Source organism: Leiobunum rupestre, chromosome 2 (assembly GCF_980474605.1).
Source record: "Leiobunum rupestre chromosome 2, qqLeiRupe1.1.hap1, whole genome shotgun sequence".
Classification (NCBI taxonomy): Eukaryota; Metazoa; Arthropoda; class Arachnida; order Opiliones; family Sclerosomatidae; genus Leiobunum; species Leiobunum rupestre.
In genome coordinates, this window is record NC_143385.1 from 3,416,859 (window position 1) to 3,433,144 (window position 16,286).

The 16,286-nt window shown below is 36.3% G+C and overlaps 1 protein-coding gene across 1 annotated transcript; it reads left to right on the forward strand.

The window, feature by feature from the left end:
* Positions 1-11,682: 11,682 nt before the first annotated feature.
* LOC149955536 (uncharacterized) lies at positions 11,683-15,165 on the forward strand. Its single transcript, XM_090166674.1, has 3 exons — positions 11,683-12,039; positions 12,119-12,771; positions 12,834-15,165. The coding sequence occupies exons 1-3, from the start codon at positions 11,683-11,685 to the stop codon at positions 15,163-15,165; spliced, it is 3,342 nt and encodes a 1,113-aa protein (XP_090022800.1).
* Positions 15,166-16,286: the final 1,121 nt, after the last annotated feature.

Here is a 16,286-nt window from a genome sequence, read left to right on the forward strand (position 1 = left end):
GAATTTATTTCTAGGAGATAAATTGAACAAAATGGCTTTTAGCATCGAATCAATTAAAGACAACGACGAAAATATATGTTTCTATACAGGGTTACCATCGTACAAGAAACTCATGGATTTATTTGACTATTTAAACCCAGGCCGAAACGGAGAAAATGTGATTATATGGAGGGGCAGGAATACCGAAGAAGATGGCACCTCTCCAGCTGGACGCCCTAGGAAATTATCAGTTATGGACCAATTTTTGATAGTTATGATGAGGTTAAGATTGGGTCTTATGGTTAAAGATTTGGCACATCGGTTTGGTGTTTCAGAAAGTGTGATAAGTTCTACGTGCATATCGTGGATTAACTTTGGTCAGATCGAAAAGACATTGATAAACACATGCCGGAAGTGTTTAAAGTTAAATACCCTTCTACACGGTGCGTAATTGACCCAACGGAAATAAAATGCGAAGTTTCAAAATCTATGGTTTGGCAAACGGCTACTTATTCCAAATATAAATCGACGAACACGTACAAAGGTTTAATTGGAATAAATCCAAATGGCTACGTCACTTTTGTGTCTGCGCTACACACTGGTAACATTTCTGACAAAGAACTGACTAGGAAAAGTCGATGGGTCGGACACCTGCCATTATTTTGTACGGGATTTCGGGATTTCGTAGAGATTTTGGTGATTTTATCATTACTTTTTGAAGTGATTTTGGGATTTCAATGTTAATTTACCATAGAGAGCGTTCAAAGATTTTGCGATTTTAGACAAGGTGTACGGGATTTTGGTAAATGTCCGACCCCTCGGGAAAAGTGGTTTTTTAGGATTAGAATTTAACGAAAATGATTCAATTATGGCCTTTTTAAACGAGAAAAGTCAATTTTCAAAAGAAGAAATAATTGAATGTCAAATATTGCAAAAGTTAGGATTCATGTGGAACGTCGTATAAATAAAATTTAGCGATTTCATATTTTTGACAGGCCAATTCCTATAACATTAGCTCCTATGATCAATCAAATTTGGACCGTGGTAGTACTTTTAACCAATTTCCAAAATCCGATATTGAAGTGCGAAGAAGACGAAGCTACTGACTCGTTAATTTAACAAGTTATTGACAATTAGCGAAGATGGCGATGAAGAGAATTGGATGTAATTTCAAAACATGACAACCTAATGTAAATTTTAATTTTAATTTTTTCATTAGAATGTAAACCAGATCAAAATACATTTGTGTTTAATAGGTTTTAAAATAAATTTCTTAAGAGGCAAAAATACATTTGTACTGATTTCACTCATTTTCATTAGTTTTAAACTGTAAATAAGTCAATTATCTATTTTTACTATGAGATCTTTTAAGGAAAGTTGTACTTTTACATACTTACTCATATTTGAAATACATCTAATATATTCTAAAACCATAAAATTAAAATTCATTCTTATAAACAAATTTGGGGAATTTAAATTTTTACAGAAATAAAATATCTCACTAAATTGACTTAAATATGAAAGGAACTAATTTTTAATACCCTGTTTAAGGCAAGTTGTACTTTTACATACTCATAAAATCTCACTAAATCGACTTAAATATGAAAGGAACTAATTTTTAATACCCTGTTTAAGGCAAGTTGTACTTTTACATACTCATAAAATCTCACTAAATCGACTTAAATATGAAAGGAACTAATTTTTAATACCTTGTTTAAGGCAAGTTTTACTTTTACATACTCATAAAATCTCACTTAATCGACTTAAATATGAAAGGAACTAATTTTTAATACCCTGTTTAGGGAAAGTTGTACTTTTACATACTCACTCATATTTAAAATATATCTAATATATTCTAAAACCATAAAATTAAAATTCATTCTTATAAACAAATTTGGGGAAATTAATTTTTACAGAGTAAAATATCACGTATTTTTTTGATATTCAGATATATAATCTCACTAAATTGACTTGAGTATGAAAAGAACTAATATTTAATACCCTGTTTAAGAAAAGTTGTACTTTTACGTACTAATATTTAAAGTTTATCATTATATTCTAAAACCCTAAAATTAAAATTCATTCTAATAAACAAATTTGGGGAAATTAAATTTTATAGAATAAAATATCACTTATTTTCTTTGAGATTCAGCAAGAGCTTGGAGCATAAATTTGAAGTAAAATTCCTCAAGCTTAATGATCATATCATTCCACTTGTTTTCATTTAATCTAATTATCTCTATTATTAAGCCCTTTTCAAAGTAGACCACGAAGTCACACCAACTAAAGCCTGTTAATCCCATTTGTGCTGTAACCTGATAATGATATGGGTGAGATGTTTTGAGCTGTGGCGAACCATCAACTAATTTCAGATATGACTTTGGGTTATTTATTGCCTCCGACGGTTTCATGTCTTTCATGGTATAGGCCGACTTAATTTCTAAAAGACCAAAAGACTGAACTTCTTTTGGGTCGAACACTATGCCATCTGGCGTAGTCCCTAACCAAAACATTTCTGGAGAGATAATTAATCCATTCAACTTCACTTCAACTTTATGTCCAAGCTCATGCATATGTTTTATGTACTCTAGCCTTGCCACAGATTCCATTTTTTTACCATAGTTCACAGCTCTTATGTGGCCAATTTCCGAAGGAAAAATAACATTTTCTATACCTAGCTTTGATCACTCCTTCCGCTTAGGCCCACAGACAGAGGCGAATGAAGACGAGCAAAGACGGTTCTTTCCCATATTCTTCCATTCATCGGATTGATCTACAGTTTTCTCTCCACTTCTGCACATTCCTTCTGGGTTAGCGTGATATTCTGTAATTTGATGATAGTCAGTATTTTTATATTATACTAGATATTAGCAGAAGTAAATGAACCAAAGTTATCAAACCGGGTATGAAAATGGGAGGCATTTTCCTTAAGGATTTATCTTAATCACTTAGCTTATGTCTAGTGCTATCGTGTCGCACTGAAAAAACTACTATGGAATTATGGGTAAATTTAAAATAATGTCGCACTTTAAAACCGCGAAAGAGCGTACGTATTTTCAAAAAATCATTTTATTCCGTAGTAAAATCACTTGTTTGTCATAAATAATAATACATTACCTGACTCAGCTAGTTTAAATAATATAATACGTAAGAAATTGTAGATGGCCTAACCAAATACAATTTACTACATTGTGGTCATTTTAGGGTAAATTGGGATACGCGAAACACAATATTGCAATTTTAGATTGAGCGCATAAGGAAAATGCATCCAGTATGGGAAATATAGGAGACTGATAACTTTGGTTCATTTACTTCTGATATTAGAGTTTAAGCTTCACCTACTTTAAATAATTCCGATTGAACTTCATTCAAAGGGAACACACAACTCATTGATTTGTAATGATCAATATGTTTGACAAATGTTGGAATCTGAACTGATGAGAAATATTTGTTCCGCGAATCCCGCAATTGCGGTGCATACTTGGTTAGATTGTGGATAAGATCTGCTGAACTACGTTTGTCAGTTGATAGGTAAGATGTGAACCATTTGATGCACAGTTGAGCTTTGTTTCTTTCCACCCTTTCGTATTTGGCTGTGGAATCAATTTCATGAAGTCAAACTTCATTGCCATCTTGGAGACTTCTTCCTCCATTTCTATCTTAGTTCTTACATTTCGGCGAGCTTTGTACGTCTTTGAACACGTTTCTTTAGCGAAGCCATTCTCTTTTGGTGACTGTAAATTTACATCTAAAAGACACAACGGTCTTATCTTATCCCCTCTTTTCCTATTTCAGCGTTGCGGCATTTCCGTACAAAAAACTGGGGTATTTTCAACATCATCTCGTGACCTTGCAGATGTTTGAAGATGTAGCAATAGTCTTAACATAGCTATTAAATGGTTACATGTTCCCGTAGTTCCATACGGCCATTCACAATAACCATCCAGTATAATTCCTTCTACATACAATGCAGTTACTACCGTATAAGGATCTAGCCTTGATTTTTGGCTTCGGAAGCATTTTCCTTTTACGTAGATAATGAATTTGTCTCTGTTAAAAGAAGAAAATAATAATATGTTTGAACCTAAAATTATTAAGGTAAACCTAAATATGAAGTCCGAGGCTTACCTATCGGTGAACGTCATTATGGTTTTCCTTTCTACGTATTCTTCAATAAAGAAGTTATAACTTCTTTTCAAATGATCTTGCGTATGTTCCGTGATTTATAATACTCTTGAATATCATTTTCACTAAATTTTGGTATGTTCGATAACGAATGTACATAACCTACGATCGGAAAAATTAAACCATCCGGAACTCCAGTCGCCATAGTTTTCTGTGAAAACTTAAAGGACTCGCGATTGGTTTAAACGAAAATTGATATGAACGCTACCTGTTACTCATCTCTTGCTCAAAGTTTTTATAGTTAATGAAAGTTCGCCCCTGGCAAATGAAGATAGGTGTATTGGGGCAGTTTTAAAAGGTTTTTAGGCCATAAAAAGGGAAGAGCGCGTTCAACAAAAATAACTGTACGCTGATTTTGCTATCTGGGTCATTCCACGTGAAATCGTCAAGCGTTGTTGCTCGATAGAGACGGATTTCGCCCATATTTTTTTCCCTGGTTTATTTACCCTAAATATGAAGCATCGTGGAGTTTAGCGAGTTAATTTCAAAAATTCGAAAAGTTATGATTTTTTGAAATTTCATGAATTTTGGCTAGAGTTTCGTTACTTAATAAACATTTTCTTCAGTAACATGATTCGTAAAGCTCTTCAAAATATGAAAATTGGTAGTCTAAGCTAAAAAGACCTACAGATTCCAATTTACTCTATGGGCTCTAGTTTTTGATATAAGAGCTGTTTGGGGGGGGGGGGGGGTAGCGCAAAACATCGTTTTTAAAAAGGGGTCCATCTCAGAATTCAATAAAAATCTCAAATAAGCACCTCCTTGAACATAGCAAGGTCCCTCTTAAATTTGGTGTTGGCGACCAAATTATTTTTATAAAAACGATTTTTTTGAAATTGGCCAATTTTCGCGTTTTTCGCAAAACTGCGGTGTATGAGCTGGATAGAGGGGTGGAACATATCATTTATTTAACGAAATATGCCACATCCAAACTCAACCAAAAGTTCAAAAAAGCACCTTCTTACGGTATAGAAAGGCCTCTGTCAAATTTGGTGTTGGCGACGAAACTATTTACATCGAAACGAATTTTTTTGAAATTGGCCATTTTTAGCGTAATATTTAATGGAAAAATCACCTTATATAACTTATTTTTATCGTAACTAGAGCCAGTTAGCCCAAGCTTCCCTCAAACCTGGTTGATAGAAATGGGAAATTAGTGATCTACCATAAATATTGATTTTTATTTTTCCTTTAAATGTGAGTTTGTACAGAGATACATTAAGTAGCTTCCGTAAAGAATGTATCTCAAATCGTAACCACGGTGACATTTTATTGTGTTCAGAAAACGACCAATTCGTCAATATGGCATTAGTAACATAAAGCTAACAGTGAATTTCCCGATTGCGTCCTTTAGTTAATTAATCCATGGTTTGTACATGAGACCATGAAGAAGTTAAGTTAATTAAAACCGCCTATGGACTGCAATGCAAAGAATGGTAAATCACGCGAAAATTTAGAAAAGTCCACATTGAAAAAGGACAAATAAAACTCTATACAAATTCAAAGAAATTTCAAAACTCGTTATAAACGAAAGTTAAGTTAAGAAATGTTATGATGTTAAACGAGTCATTTTTCGAAGTTCTATAAATTATTAATGAATTATTCAGTGTTTAGAAATTGAAATGAAATGCCTACCATGATACCGAAAGAAGAAGTGTAAGATATAATATCGCTTTTTCGATGAGCATCACTTTTTGTCCGGCCTGAACTTTGAAACACCAAACAGATTTTAAAAAGTTTAATAAAATTTCGCTCGCATTTTGATACACTGCTAAGACAGCCAGAGTCTCAAACCTAAGAAAAGTAGCATAAAATACTTAATTGTTTAAGAAGTAGCAATTATAGTATGCCTTTAACAGTTATTTTAAATTTACATTTGAATATATAGGAGTAAAAATTTGCTTAAAAACTGAAATGCTACACTTATACCATAGCCGAACAATACATGCCGTTTTCTCTGAATTAAACATAATTTCTACAATACCAAAAGTTCGGAATTATATTAACATTTTACAATGAACACCCTTATAGAACGCACAGATATAGTCTTACTAAGATGTGGATGTCGTTGATTTAGGACTAACTTTATCGTATTCAGGACGCTCTAAATGACTCTTTTATTTGCCCAAAATTATCCAATGAGGAATCGGTGCTCTCGCGAGATCTCATTGGCCATTCAAAGGACATTTGGAAAACCGCTTTATCCCTACACGAGGTTTAATCTCGGCTACGTAATAGCATATGCAACCCATAATTACTCATGAGTTTGCCTTTATATAACATTTCCATAAAAAAACAATTCAATGAGACCTTCTTTCACGTGGAACATTCAATTAGTGGACCGTTAATGAACATTTCTTAGAATCCTTTCGCTATTTAAACGGCAACCATGGCAGTGTGTCAGAATCTATAGCCCGGTGTACCTAGTAACAGAGACCATACCACCGGAGGTTTATCATCATAGTGCCCTACGCCAGCATACCCTACTACAGATGGTCGCCCCATTGACGCAAGCCACTCAACCCAGCAGAAGGTGCAGCAAGGGGTGGACCATTTCCCACTTCGCACAGAGCAGTGGTATGAAGAGTGGATGCTGTAGCAACTCCAGCCGACACCCTACCTACTTAGGTAAAGAGTCAAACCCTTTGGAGATAGCTCCTGAAGGGGAACGACGAGCACACAGCTGTCCAAGTAACCCGGCACAGCTGGCACCGGAGATCCCGGTGGGACTCCAAAAGGCCGGGAAACAGGACCACCGTGCCCTCATACGGAGGCCGCCGTCTCACAGCAGGCTACCCAATCCGCGGAGGCGGCCAGTTTGCCAGGACCCTCTCTAAGCCGAAACTCAGTTTTCAGCCCCTACCTGACTGAAGTCGGAGGTGGAGATAGGACCATTTGACCAGAGCTAACATCTCCCAGTGCGCCCAGTAAAATATTACAATCGATGAAACTAGACAATATCTAACTTCTAAAAGTAAGTCTATAATTGACAAATGATTTGAAATTCAAAATAACTTGCTGAAATAGTGATAACTGTAGGCAATAAAGCCTTGGTTTTTGGTACAATATCAGAAGAAATAAGTTGTAGGTTATAGAAGAGTCTTCTGAAGAAGCTGACGAATCGGATTGAGTATAATCTAAGAATTAATCTCAAGTGATACACTCTAAGAAATTACCGTAACCGAACGGTTATTACACAGTTAAATTTACAGTAATACGATTGTTTCAAATTGTGCCGTTAAATAAACTTTCAAATTAATGTTGTGCTATTTAACAGTAATCTGACATTGAAAATTACAGTGAAATGAAACTTAGATTTTTTACCGTTTAATTAACTGTCAAATTAATTTTGTGATATTTACCAGTAATATGATAGTAAAAATTACGGTGAAATGAAACTTGGGTTTCTTTAGCGTTAATTTAATGGTAAAATAAATGTTGCGCTATTTAACAGTAATCTGATGTTTAAAATTACGGTAAAAAAAGTTTGATTTTTGTACTGTTAAATTAACGGTAAAATTTTTGTTGTGCCATTTAACAGAAATCTGACATTTATAATTACGGTGAAATGAAACTTGCATTTTTACCGTAAAATTAACTGCTAAATTAATGTTACGCTTCTTTACGGTATTCTGAAATTTAAAATTATACTGAAACTAAATTGTCCCGTTAAATTAACAGTGAAAATAAAGTTTCTTTACTTAAATGGAAAATCATTTTGAACCCATTTTCGTGTGTAGTGCCGAAAGTTTTTTTATTTTTCGTGCTCAACTTAATAGTTATGGCTGCAGTCTTTTCTATTTTTGAAATTTCAGTCTTTTAGGAAACCTTCTTTGAGGAGACGTAACTCTATAGTCCGTGTCGTTAGTCAAAAAATATTTCACTACCAAATTTTGCGCAGTGCATAAATACCCCCTAAGGTTCCAAAATCCGCCGGGAGACAATCTTTCAGTGGTGGCTGCCCCCTGATGACGTCATCAGAATTTTGTGTCTGTACATAGCAATTAGCCTTTTCAGTTTACATAGAGCCACGTAGTGGCAAATGCAAGAAGCTCATGAACTGCTGAATTTTCGTCTGCTAAGCAGACGGTTTTTCAATAAAGCGTCTGCTTAGCAGACGAAAATCCAGCAGTTTATAAACTTCTTGCATTTGCCACTACGTGGCTCTATGTAAACAGAAAAGGCTAATTACCGTTAGTCCTATCGAAAATATGCATACCGATGTTGTAGAGTATATTATTTCCTTCAAATTGATATACGATAAACTATCGGATAACATGTAAATGAGATACGAGTGTTTAAAAATACGAAGGCTACGTCATCTTGATGACGTCATCAGGTGGGGGTCAGCAACCACTTAGAGATTGTCTCCCGGCGGTTTTTGGAACCTCAGGGGGTAAATATTCACTGTGCAAAATTTGGTACTGGTAACCGGAAGTGAAATATTTTTACAAACACTGAAGCTAACGCCACGGACTACTAGTTGACTCTTGTCAAGGATGCTATATTTTAACAAATGGAATCCTTTAATATAAAAATAATACACAATTTGAACGAGAAAAAGTTAATAAATCGAACTAGAGCAGCCATAGAAATCTCATAATCTGGCAACACTGCTCGTGAAGAAAACTAATTAACATAAACAGTGTTGCCAATGTGTGGTAATTTCCGTGGGTTTTTTTTTGGCTGAGTGGGCTAAAGAGATTTTTAGGTGAAAATTATTAATTTTGTGGGATTTTTTTACCCTAAAAAGGATTTTACCTTTTTTTTTAGAAAAACCACTATTTCCAAAAATTATCTAGTTTATCTATTGCATATGGTCTATAGATTTTTGTATTTTTTAAATAATTTTTTAATTTTTTTTGTTAACGCTAAAATATTTGGTATTTTTCGGCTGACTTTTGGGAGATAGCGTGGCTAAAATCATTTAGCGGGTTCCCGGGTTTGGTATGGTTGAAAATTTTGTAACTCCAGCGTAAAGCAGAGTTTCCAGACAGTATTATCGTGCATCATGCATGTCGATTTTTTCAAGCTGGTTTCAAGTCGTACAACAATTTCAACTGTGTAGTACCATAAGTAACACAATTACAATAGGTATGACAATTAACTAGATTTACCACGGGACAATCAAGATTTTAACAGCACAGAGCCCCCTAGTGTTTAAAACACCTAAGACGAAATATCTGGTTTCTGATAGATCGGGGGAATATTAGGCCAAGAAGCACTATATTTGAACTACGCCTATCATTTTCGAATTTAGCGGGAAACCGACTAAGCTAATAACCAAAGATACGTTACTTAGTGGCATACCTAGACCCTTTGACGCCCAGGGCGGATAACGAAGCCTGATGGAGGCCTCTCCCGCTAGTTTTGTAGCTTAAAAAGTCTACCTATGTTACGATAAAAGATATGGCTAAAAGACGGTGATACTGAATCATCTACAATTGCAAAAATTGTTCTAGTTATTTCCTGATTTCTATGGTTGTCATACATGTATTAATGAAAAACCAGAACAACAACAAACATGTCTGGCAGTTCTGTTAAATTATCGTCTGCTACTTCAATTTCCTTCAAAATCAGCAAAATTGGAATAATGTATACGTCCAGTGAAAAGTAACTTTTCTTTAAGCTTTTTCGGTATCAAAAATCAAGATTACTCTTAAAAAAAACACACCAAAGCTAATAAAGGTACAGTATTCATATTAAGAGCCAATTCTTGTTGCGTTGCGAAGGTGTAAATATTTTTAGGGCTTAAACGACTTAGAACAATAATATGATTTTCGGGACCTGGCAGCACTGCCTCTCTTGTAATTTTTACTCCTCAAACATTGGCAACACTGAATGTGAGAAATTTACACACATAACACGTTGGAGTTTACTGTGCTGCGTGGGTATTTCAAATTAAGGTAATCATCATGAGTTAAATTTTAAAATACATATTTTATATTATATTATATTATAATATAATATATTAATTTAACTTAAATTTAGGAAGGCTTTACAACTAACAAAGTCTTCTCAGGACAGTGGTAACTGGTAAAACAGATATCGTGGACTCCAGTGTTGGTAAGTAATTTTAACTAAGGCCTATTATTAGAAAGGTCAGATTTCTTTAGCTCCTCAAAATTAGGCCCCTAAAAGTAAATCCGAACTTTTTAGACGACAACAACCTTACTAAAATCTATCTGTTAAGCTACAAGAGGTAAAATATTTTATTAAAAACTACCAAGGCTTACTACCATTGGTAGTCGTACCTTGAATTAATTATGTACCAGTGCTATTATAGCATTAAAATTTTATTTCAGCTACAAAAAATGTATTGTACGACCTTGGATTAATTATGTACCAGTGCTATTATAGCATTAAAATTTTATTTCAGCTACAAAAAATGTATTGTACGACCTTGGATTAATTATGTACTGGATAGCACTGCTATATCCAGTACATAATTAATCCAAGGTCGTACATTACATTTTTTGTAGCTGAAATAAAATTTTAATTAAATTATTTTACCTCTTGTTCTTCTTTAATTTCCCTAACAATATTTTAGTACATGTAAGTGCATATCATTAAATACTCTGAACGTCGGTTTCTTTAATTATAAATATAATTTGGGTGATGAAATTATAATTTTTTTTGTTAAAGTACCTCAGTGGAGGTAGCAATAAGGAGATATTGCTTTGTTTTTTGGGAGTTAGGTGGATAATTTTTAAGTACACCACATTGGTTTGGTGGATCTAACTTTGTTTTTATTTTTCGATTTGGGTGAATAAATTATATTTTGTTGGCTAAGGTACCAGAGTGAAGGTAGCGACTATGTTAGTTTTAAGTACACCACACATGCACAAAGTATGGTTTATATTGCTTTCAGGGCCCTCTTTAGATATTTTGTAGCTTTGGGCCACCCTCTCTTTGTGGTGGCCTCTTAGCATTGGACATCAGCTGCCGCCTTTCGGCATGCGGCGCCCCTTGGCTGCAGCCCACTTAAATCAATGGATAAGGAGGCCACGATTATTTTTTTGGGGGGGATTTGGATAAATAAAATAATTCAGTCGATATGGTACCACAGTGGAAGTATATTTTATATTTGCGCTACTTATTGTGCCACAATAAGGTAGCTATTTGTGATGATAACAACGTAGTCTGTTAAAATATTATATTGGTTAAAATGTATAAATAGAAAATTGCGTTAATGTATTATATTGTATTATATGAAGTTTTGGTACTTATGTAAGCGTATGCGCATTGTTTTAAAACGAACTTGATTTCTCGTGCGAAATTATATTTTTTTGATGTTTGAGCGCGTAAATAAAAACATGCGAATTATTGGAGATTTGAATTTGATCTCGCTCGGTTTGTTAAAATTCTCGTTTTAATAAAAAAGGTATTCGTAACGTTTAAAAAACCGGTGTTAAGCCTAGTTTGTTCAGTCGGCTAGAAAAATATTATAAAGCTCTCCCAAAACCAAAATATCAGTATTATTATTTTATCATTTGCTGCCGAAACCCGGGAGTTACGATGCCTGGAGATCAGAAGAAGAAGTTGCAAAAGAAACGGGATAGTGTCCCGGGAACAGCCTCCAGAAATGTGGACATTATTGAGAATGAGTTAAATGAAAGAGATCCCAACGAACAAGAGATCTTCGATGCTGTGGGACAGTTGCGGTACAAATATAAAACTCTAACTGAGCTAGACAACAAAATTGAAGACTTGATTGTGAATGAAGCCGAATATAGAAATGAGATAACAACTACGCAAGAATATATGGATCGAGTAGTCTTCTACACCAATAGAACGTCGAAGTGGCTGGAAAGAAGAGAATTAATGGGTAACAACGTAGTTAATCGAGCTGGTAAAATGAAGATGCCATCCAAGGTCCACCAGTTCGGCTTTCGAAATTGGAAATATGCAGGTTCAATGGTGATGTATCATGTGGCAAAACTTTTGGGGTCAGTACGAAACTGCTATACACAACAATAATCTACTGAACGACATCGATAAGTTCACCTATCTCAAGAGATATTTGGAAGGAAGTGCAGCGAGGGTCGTATCTGGGTTGAGCTTGTCCGCCGTTAATTATAGAATCGCCGTCACTCATCTCAAGGAACGGTTTGGTCGAAAGGATCTGATAATCAGTTCACATATGGAACGTCTGTTGAAGTTGCCAACAGTGAAGAAATCTTCGGACATCATAGCTCTTCGCCAGTTATACGACGCGTGTGAAATCGAAGTACGCAGTTTAGAAGTCCTAGGTATACCCAAAGACACGTACGGTAGCCTTCTAAGTCATCTTTTCGGAACGCGTCTACCAGAAGACATCGTCATTGAATTCAGTAGAAGTCGTCAAAACCACGATACCGAATGGCAATACGAAGAAATTATACGTTTCGTGGAACGAGAGGTCGTAAGCAGAGAGCACGCGTACGCCCTGAGACAAAATACCATACCATTGAAGCCGGGTCCTCTGGGAAAGATTACCGAGCCGTTGAAATATTCGCCTGAAAAGCGCTTGTTACCTTCTGCCGCGTCGCTCAACGTTGCCGTCGGAAAATCAGAATGGTGCCATTTTTGTGAAAATAATACTCACTATACTGGCAACTGCGAAAAGTACACGAATGTTGAAAAGAAGAATTTTTTATCAAGAAAAGACTTTGTTTCTTATGTCTAAGGAATAATCACACGATTCGAAACTGCAGAACGAGGAACAAGCAATGTAGATACTGCGGTCGAAGACACCATCACACTATTTGCGATTCGAAAGAAGTCAAAAATTATACTAAAGAGAGTCAGAGTGCCTCGTCTGGGTGTTCTAAAAGTTCGGATGATGATATTAAACCGAAGGTAGTACTTTCGTGCGGAAATGCTGAAGGCGAAGGAGTGGTGCTTATGCAAACGGCTAAAATGAAAATCGTGAACTTCGATGGAAAATGTGAAGAATCCCGTTGTCTTTTGGATACGGGGAGTCACGTATCTTTCATATGTGAAAAAATGTCTCGTAAATTGAACTTGAAGGTGATCGGTGAAGAAGTTATAACGATACACGTTTTTGGCCAAGACAAACCTGAAAGAGTCACCCGTAGGAAGGTTTGTATGGTCCTCAGAAGCTTATACGATCCCAAGGAATTTATTGAAATTATAGCCATTGAAACTCCGAAGATCTGTGGAGCGGTATTCGCGATTCCCAGTGATAACATAGTGAAGGAGATGTCCGAAAGAGGCTACCAGCTAGCAGATGTTATTGTGAAAAATCAAGTTTCAGTCAAAGCCTCGTCAATAGAAGTGTTAATCGGGTCAAATTATTATTGGAATGTGGTCAAAGAAGAGAGAGTGCGTTTAGATAGCTCCCTGATGGCGTTGAATACGATTTTCGGATGGATAATTCACGGTACAGATGTAAGAAATACTATAGATATTGGAGTAAACTCAATCGCAGTTTTACATGTAAATATTGAAGAAGAATTATCGAGCCAGGTGCGAGCGTTCTGGGAATCCGATTCGATTGGAATTCTAAAGAACAGTGAATCGAGCGTGGAAACGAAGGAGCAGTTGGATGAATTCGAAAGAAATCTTCGGAACGTTAAAGGGAGATACGAGGTAGTTCTCCCTTGGAACGTTCAAAAGTGCAAACTGGCCGATAATTACGGAGTAGCGAAGCGAAGATTTCTCAATTTGATGTTAAACCTAAGACGGAATCCGGAAGAATTTGAGCGCTACAATCAAGTGATATTTGACCAAAAACAAGCTGGTATTATTGAAGAAGCGCCATGTGAAAAGTATCCTAGTGCGAATCAACCGGTATATTACATTCCTCATAGAGCCGTAGTGAGAGATCAGAGGACAACTACTAAATTCAGAATATTCTATGACGCTTCTTCTCACGGAAAGGATGAGTTGTCTTTGAATCAATGCTTGGATACCGGACCGTCTCTTTTACCGGAATTGTTTGATGTCTTGATCGGATTTAGAGAAAAAGCAATAGCCTTTACGGGGGATATAGAAAAGGCTTTTCACCAGATAAGTGTGCGAGAAGACGACAGAGATGCATTGAGGTTCTTCTGGGTGAAAGGTTCTTCGGAGGAAGAGAGAGAAAAGATGATAATCTACAGATTTACAAGAGTACCGTTCGGTGTTAATTCCAGTCCTTTCTTGCTGAACGCTACTATCAAGTGCCATCTACGCAAAAACGAAGACCAGTACCCTGAAACGTGCCAGGAATTAAATGAGAAGCTTTACGTCGATGATTTTATATCGGGCAAGGACTGCGTAGCTAAGGCTTATAAAGTCATATCGGACGCGAAAACCATAATGAAGGACGCTGGTATGAACATAGGAAAATGGCGAACTAATTCATCAGAGCTCCGTAAAATGCTCGGGGACGATACGCCTGGAGTAAACGAATCAAATACACTTCCACAGAACTCGGTACAAAAGGTTCATGGTCTTTCATGGGAAGAGGATAGTGACGTCCTTACTTTCGACGAGAGAAGTTTAAAGGAGTTCGTCCTAAAAAGAGCTAATACAAAGCGTTGGGTGCTCAAGTCGGTGGCAAGAATTTTTGATCCTATCGGATTTTTAAGTCCTTTCACCATTCGAGCGAAAATGCTTTTTCAAGAACTTTGGGGTGAAGAATGCAAGGTTGATTGGGACGATGAACTTCCGCCGAACGTGTCTAAAATATTTGACGATTGGTGCAAAGAAATTTCCGGCCTAAAACAAATAAAAATACCCAGATTTGTATTCGAGAGAATCGGGAATTTGGAACCTAACAATGCTGAAATTCATTGTTTCGTTGACGCGAGCGAACGAGCCTTTGCCGCAGTTGTATACTGGAAGTTTCAAGACATAAATGGAAATTATCAGACGAGTCTGATAACGTCAAAGACTCGAGTAGCTCCTTTAAAAAAGGAAACAATTCCGAGACTTGAGCTAATGAGTGCCTTAATCGGAGCGAGACTTGTATATCGAGTAGTGAAGAAATTTCAATTAAGCCAGTATCGATAAATCTATGGACAGATTCTACGATCGCAATGTATTGGATACGTCGAAAGCCATCGGATTGTAAACAATTCGTAGGAAACAGAGTAAAGGAAATCCAACGACTTATTAATCCTGAAGACGCGCGTCATTGTCCAGGTCGTGAAAATCCGGCCGACCTACCCACTCGTGGAATGTCCGTCGATAAATTGGCGTCAAGTTATTTGTGGTGGCACGGTCCTGGATTCTTGATCGACGGAAACGAAGAGCCGTCCGTTGATGTTATGGAAGAGACAGACTTGAAAGTGGCCGAAAAAGAATTAAAAACGAATTATTCAGTTTATGTAATGGTAAACAGTGCGAAAACAGTTCAGAAGCCACTAATGGACTTGACTAGATATAGCTCATTTATACGAGTCGTGCGAATTACGGCGTGGATTTTGAGACTATTCAAAAACACGAGAAGAAAGGTCAAGAAGTTAGGATCTTTGGACGCTGAAGAAGTTCTAATGGCCGAGCAGTATTGCGTATTGAGTTAACAAAAGGAGAGTTCTACAGATGAATTTGAAAAATTACAAAATCATGAGAAACTACGTAAAAAATCAACTATTATTTCTCTGGATCCTTTTATGGATGAGAATGGCCTTCTCTGTGTCGGCGGACGACTGCTCGGAGATAATTTTTCATATCGACAAAAACACCCTTGGATATTAGATCCAAAAGGTCGACTGGCAGAACTACTCATACACTACCACCATGTTAGATTGAACCACGCGGGAGTTAATGAAGTTTTAGTCGAAATCAGAGAGACTTATTAGATTACAAGGGGTCGACAACTTGTAAAGAAAGTTATACATGGTCGTGGCCGTTGCGAGAGATTTAGAGTAAAACCAGCGGAAGTAAATATGGCGCCATTACCGACGGTTTGAACTACAGAAGCGCCACCCTTTGAAGTGTGCGGTGTTGACTTTGGTGGTCCACTTTTAACCAAAAAAGGAAACAAGTGCTACGTCACACTCTATACACGCGCTATTACACGCGCCGTTCATTTGGAGATGGTTACTGACTTAACGGCCGAAAAGTTTTTACTGAGTTTTAGAAGATTCGTGTCACGACGAGGAATGGTACGAATATTGATTAGTGATAAC

Bases quoted from the DNA above. Each gene is read 5' to 3' on its own strand.
- LOC149955536 (XM_090166674.1), top strand. From the start codon at position 11,683: ATGCCTGGAGATCAGAAGAAGAAGTTGCAAAAGAAACGGGATAGTGTC. The intron at 12,040-12,118 runs GTCCACCAGTTC...TTTTGGGGTCAG, and splicing joins AAATGAAGATGCCATCCAAG to TACGAAACTGCTATACACAA. The intron at 12,772-12,833 runs GTACACGAATGT...CTTATGTCTAAG, and splicing joins TATACTGGCAACTGCGAAAA to GAATAATCACACGATTCGAA.